General features: G+C 56.6%; 4 protein-coding genes across 4 annotated transcripts in view; all 4 read left to right on the top strand.

The window, feature by feature from the left end:
• ACA1_124260 (glycerol-3-phosphate dehydrogenase, putative) overlaps positions 1–434 on the top strand; it is a gene marked incomplete at both ends in the record, with an annotated part of 970 nt that extends 536 nt beyond the window's left edge. Inside the window, one exon of the mRNA XM_004341852.1 lies at positions 185–434. Coding sequence (XP_004341900.1) covers positions 185–434 — 250 coding nt within the window. The remainder of the gene's footprint in view (positions 1–184) is intronic.
• A 113-nt stretch (positions 435–547) lies between these two features.
• Positions 548–1,222, top strand: ACA1_124250 (transmembrane proteins 14c protein; the record flags this gene model as incomplete). Its single annotated transcript, XM_004341851.1, has 3 exons — positions 548–672; positions 776–873; positions 996–1,222. The coding sequence occupies 3 exons, from the start codon at positions 548–550 to the stop codon at positions 1,220–1,222; spliced, it is 450 nt and encodes a 149-aa protein (XP_004341899.1).
• Positions 1,223–1,424: 202 nt separating this feature from the next.
• Positions 1,425–2,573, top strand: ACA1_124240 (uncharacterized protein; the record flags this gene model as incomplete). The annotated part of the gene is made up of 7 exons (XM_004341850.1): positions 1,425–1,556; positions 1,672–1,725; positions 1,828–1,944; positions 2,018–2,133; positions 2,212–2,305; positions 2,387–2,438; positions 2,518–2,573. The coding sequence occupies 7 exons, from the start codon at positions 1,425–1,427 to the stop codon at positions 2,571–2,573; spliced, it is 621 nt and encodes a 206-aa protein (XP_004341898.1).
• Positions 2,574–3,083: 510 nt separating this feature from the next.
• Positions 3,084–4,556, top strand: ACA1_124230 (3',5'-cyclic-GMP phosphodiesterase; the record flags this gene model as incomplete). The annotated part of the gene is given in 7 exon segments (XM_004341849.1): positions 3,084–3,100; positions 3,209–3,596; positions 3,615–3,728; positions 3,832–3,898; positions 3,965–4,044; positions 4,170–4,302; positions 4,465–4,556. Coding segments are annotated over 7 exon segments (891 nt in total), but the record flags the coding sequence as incomplete, so codon positions are not given.
• Positions 4,557–4,685: the final 129 nt, after the last annotated feature.

The raw sequence follows: 4,685 nt of genomic DNA, 5'->3' as shown, positions 1-4,685 counted from the left end.
TGACCCGGCTCGCCGTCAAGATGGGCGCACGCCCCGACACCGTCTCCGGTCAGTCTCTCCCACAAATCCAACAACACGCGCCCACAGTCTTCTAACCACACGACACACACACACACCACACACACACGACACACACAACAGGGCTGTCGGGTATCGGCGATCTGATGCTGACGTGCTTCGGCAGCCTGTCGCGCAACCGCACGGTGGGCAAGCGCCTGGGCTCGGGCGAGTCGCTCGAGAGCATCCTCGCGACCATGGAGGAGGTGGCCGAGGGCGTGGCCACGACGCCGGCCGCGTGCAAGCTGGCCGAACAGTACGGGCTCGACCTGCCCATCATCAAGGCCGTGGCGGCCATCCTGCGCGGCGACCTCCAGGCCCGCGAGGCCGTGCTCCACCTCATGACCCTCCCTCTCTCCGACGAGAAGACCTGGTAGTGGCTATTATTTATTGATTCATTAATTTATTAATTTATTAATAATAACGGCAAATATATATAAATATTCATCAATTGATTTATTTGTTGCGTAAAAGAGCAAAAAAAACAAAGATGTCGAACAAGGCGGATTCGAGGAGAGCGGCAGCGGTGTCAGAGGCGCTGCCCACGTTTGGCGTGGGTGCCGTGGTGGCACTCATGGGCATCCGTGGATTCACTGCCACCAAATCCATTCCCAGGTTTGGTTCTCTATGCATCGATTCAATTCCACTTGCATCTCTTTCATCTTTTGAGCTCTCATTCGCTCATCTATATCGTGCCCCACGTCTGCCCACCATCCAGCTTACTGGCAGGTCTGGGCTTCGGCACCCTGTTCGGGGTGGGCGGTTACCTCATCCAGGACCCGGCCACCAGCGCCTCTGGCCGCACCATCGCCCTCGGTACCGCCCACACGCATACGCCCGCTTCCGTGGCTTTTCCTAACATGCATGACACACGCACGCACGCACACACACACACACACACACACACCACGCGCGCGCACGACCGCACACACGCACAGCCACGTCGCTGACGCTGGCGGGCGTGATGGGGAGCCGATTCGCGCGGACGCGCAAGCTGTACCCGGCGGGCGTGCTGGCGGCGGTGGGCGCCGGGTCTTCGGCGTGGCACGGCTACTCGGTGTTCGTGCGGGTCGAGCACCAAGTCGCCGACGCCCTGCACTCCGCCAAGGAGACCGGCAAGCACGAAGTCGAGAAGATCGAACGCAAGCTCAGCGGCAAGGACTGACGATTTCCCCACAGTTGAGAAATGCAACACGAGTGCTCTGTTGAACATTGCGGTCACGCTTTCGCTGGCGTTCAGCGAAGCCGGACCTCGAAATAATGCTCTCACTTTCCCGCTCCGGACCACGAGACAAAAGGTGGGCACCACTTTTCTGAGCGTACAGAGACTACGCAGACAACACTACTGAACTCGTATCACCTCCAAAATGAGTTCCGAGGCGGCTTCTGACTTTGGGGATATGGTGACGAACTTCAGGCGGGGCATGATCCCCATTGTGGGTACTGCCTGCCTGGGCATCCTCCTCATCGTTGCCCTTCTCCTTCACTGGAAGGGCCAAGTACGCCCCCCCCACCTAACGTCTTCGTTCTTTTATTTAGTTCGGACCTAATTTTACAACATGAGGCTCACCCTTGCGACTCATGCAACGTTGCTTACCGCTTGCACGCGCACAGCGCCTGGCCTTCCTCGTGCGGTGGTCTCTCATCCTGTGCGCCTTCTTCCAAACGGTACAACGCAGGATTATTTATGTCTTTTTAAGATTAATAATACAGAAAAATGATAACACTTACTATCGTTGAGTTTCTTCTCTGACATGGTGGCGGCTCTAGGTGACGAGCGTGGCCTATTTCATCACCCCGGCCTGGGAGTGGGGCGTCCAGCTGGGTGTCACCGGCGTGTTCGGTGTCTACGCCGGCCTTTCCCGCCACCCGGACTTCCTCATCGTCGTACGCATTCCTCCACACCGCCACACTCACTCGAGTTTGGCGCACTAAACGACATTGGTGCGGCGGAGCGCAGAACTCGTTCGTCGGCCTGTTCAACCTGCTCGGCCTGCTCGGCCGCCTCGCCTGGTTCACCTACACCGTACCGCTCTACTCCATCTTCGAGGACCAGGCCTACACGCCCTGCATCCAGTACGTACCGGTCTAACAGTCACACAGGCTGTGATGCCTAACGCGCGGGTGTGTGTGTTTGTGTGTGGAACCGCGCAGGTGGTTTGACCTCGACCAGTGGACCGACAGCCCGCTGTGCTTCCAGTACACCACGGCCGTCCGCTTCCTCTCCTACCTCGTGATCTTCATCGCCGTACGTCACGCTGGCGCACCACCCGGTGAACCACTTACTCGCGCCAGGGCACATGACTGACCTCCCTTTACGGGGCTACAGGCCAAGCAAACGCTGGTGTCCTACTTCCTGGCCAAGGTACCGCCGGCCGAGGGTATGTCACCCCCCCCACCTGCCCAAACCTCAACCATTGATCGTTGACTCTTTTGTTGTGTTGCCCTCCTGTACCTCAGAAACGTATGAGCACGTCGGCGTTGTGAACGATAAGGAGCCGTATGTCCGCTACTGATTGATGCTGAAGCCTGGCGTGTGGGTGAGGGAACCGCGTGGATATGTCTGCAGCTTTGATCAAGTAAATGAATGTACCACACTTTTTTCTGCGCCAAAGCCTGCCTTTTTCATGCACACCACTCAGCAGCGTGGCTGAAGGGTATAAAACTTGCAGTGTGGCTGGGAAGAAGACATCTTCTCGGCCCAAGTGGCTAAGATCATGTGAAGTATCTGTTCTTATCAGCTTAATCTCTGGTAGTGAGGCCTCCTGTGCCTCACCTCAAGGTTAGACTTATTTTTCTTGTTGGGCTCCTGGCACCATGCCTTCCAGCTATGCTGTGGGCAGTCCAGAGAGCAGTGATCAGCTTTGTACTGCACCACCCTGCAAAGTTCTTCAAATGGTCCACCCCTCCTGCAAAGCAAAGACAAAACCAACGAGAAATGTGATTTCCTTCACATTTTTTTAGTGCGGGTCACGTGTTCCTTTCACTTCACTCCAGGCGACACAGACCACCGGTATACATCAAAAATGGCACACCTGGCAAGGTACCCGTTGATATATTGCCTAACATTTTGAACGTGTGGTTTTTTTAGTGCTGAAGCAGTTATTATATATATTTTTGAATAATTATTTCTATTTTTTATTGTTAGCAGTGCAGCGGAGGAGGTGGGCCAGCTCTTGACGCGGCACCACGGCGGTCTGGACTGGCCGGCGCTTCTCGGCTCCCTGCGCCAGCTCGCGTTCGACGTCAACCAGAGCGGAACCACGACCACGACCGCGGGAGCCGTCGCCGCAGAGAAGGTGCGCCCGCTGGCCGACCTGTTCGTCGAGGTGTTCGCCCTGTCGTCCAAGATATCACTCGTGCTCGACGATGCGGGGGTGACCGACCGCGTCGCCGCCATCTTCGCGCGGCATGCCGACCCGGCCTCGCTGGCCATCGCGGCGGCGGGCGGTGAGAAGAACATGGACGGCCTGGTGCAGGACTTTGCCGAAGTGGTGGAGCTGGCCTCGGTCACGACCCTGCCCACGCTCTACGCCACGGTGCGGCGGTGCGTGCAGGTCACCAACGACTTCTTCGCCGGCCTGCGCAGCCTCCAGGGCGAGTCCGCCAGAGGTCAGGAGCTCCTGGCCCGCGCGCTGCAGTACCTGGCCAGCAAGTCCGACCAGAGCCAGGTGTGTTCAGTTTTACTCACGCCCGCAGCAATTGGTGCTGACGTGTGCGTGCGATGGGGTGTGTGTGTGCCGTGTGTGTGTGTCGTGTGCCGTGGTGGTGTAGGGCTATCAAATACTGGGCGAGGATAAGCCTTACTTGAGCGGCCGCTTCTTCAACTCGGAGGAGAAAGGTTCGGAGTCGTCGCCTGGACGAGCGCTCGTGCTGAAGCTCACCTTTCTCTCTCTTTCTCTCCCAGGCGTGTACTTGTACAACGGTTCCTTTGGTCTGCTGCAGGTGGGCATCCCGCCCGAAACCATCAAGACCTACATGAGCAAGGTACCTAACTTCGTCGTTGCATGTGCGTGTGCGTGTGCGTGTGCGTGTGCGGTGGTGCGTGTGTGCTGGAGTAGTTACACGTAAAGAGTGCTCATCATTGTCCACGCGCGGTTCCCGTGGTGCAGGGCCAGCCCGTGCCGCACATCTACGTGCTGCCTCCCCGCTTGTTCATGGGCGCCGTCAATTTTGGCGAAGTCGAGTTCCCCATCTACTTCAACTTCTTCATCAAGAAGGCCTTCCAGAACCCTGACCTTCGAGGTGCGTTCCGCAGTATATGCGTGTGCTCTGGTGCGTGTGCGGTGGTGATGCGTGCGTGTGCGGTGGTGCGTGCAATGATGTGTGAGTGTGGTTACCCTGGTGTGCACACAACATCGCCCATGATAAATTCTGATGAACTGGCGGCGTGATGCTCTCTGGCAGTGATCATGATCGGTACCAAGGATCAGTTGGAAAAGGTCAGAGTGTCCTTCCAGGAGTCGGTGTTTGGCCCCGAGGAACACCACCTTTACATCGTACGCCCTGCGCTCCAGTCTTATTCACTTTATCGTACTTATTCACTATCGTACTTATTACGTTTATATGAATTATGTATTATTATGTATTATTTATTTTCAATGATAACATTTTGTCTTCAGGACGAC

This window comes from Acanthamoeba castellanii (genome assembly GCF_000313135.1).
Source record: "Acanthamoeba castellanii str. Neff unplaced genomic scaffold scf7180000084688, whole genome shotgun sequence".
NCBI classification, from domain to species: Eukaryota; Discosea; order Longamoebia; family Acanthamoebidae; genus Acanthamoeba; species Acanthamoeba castellanii.
This window is presented reverse-complemented; position numbering and strand designations above follow the sequence as displayed.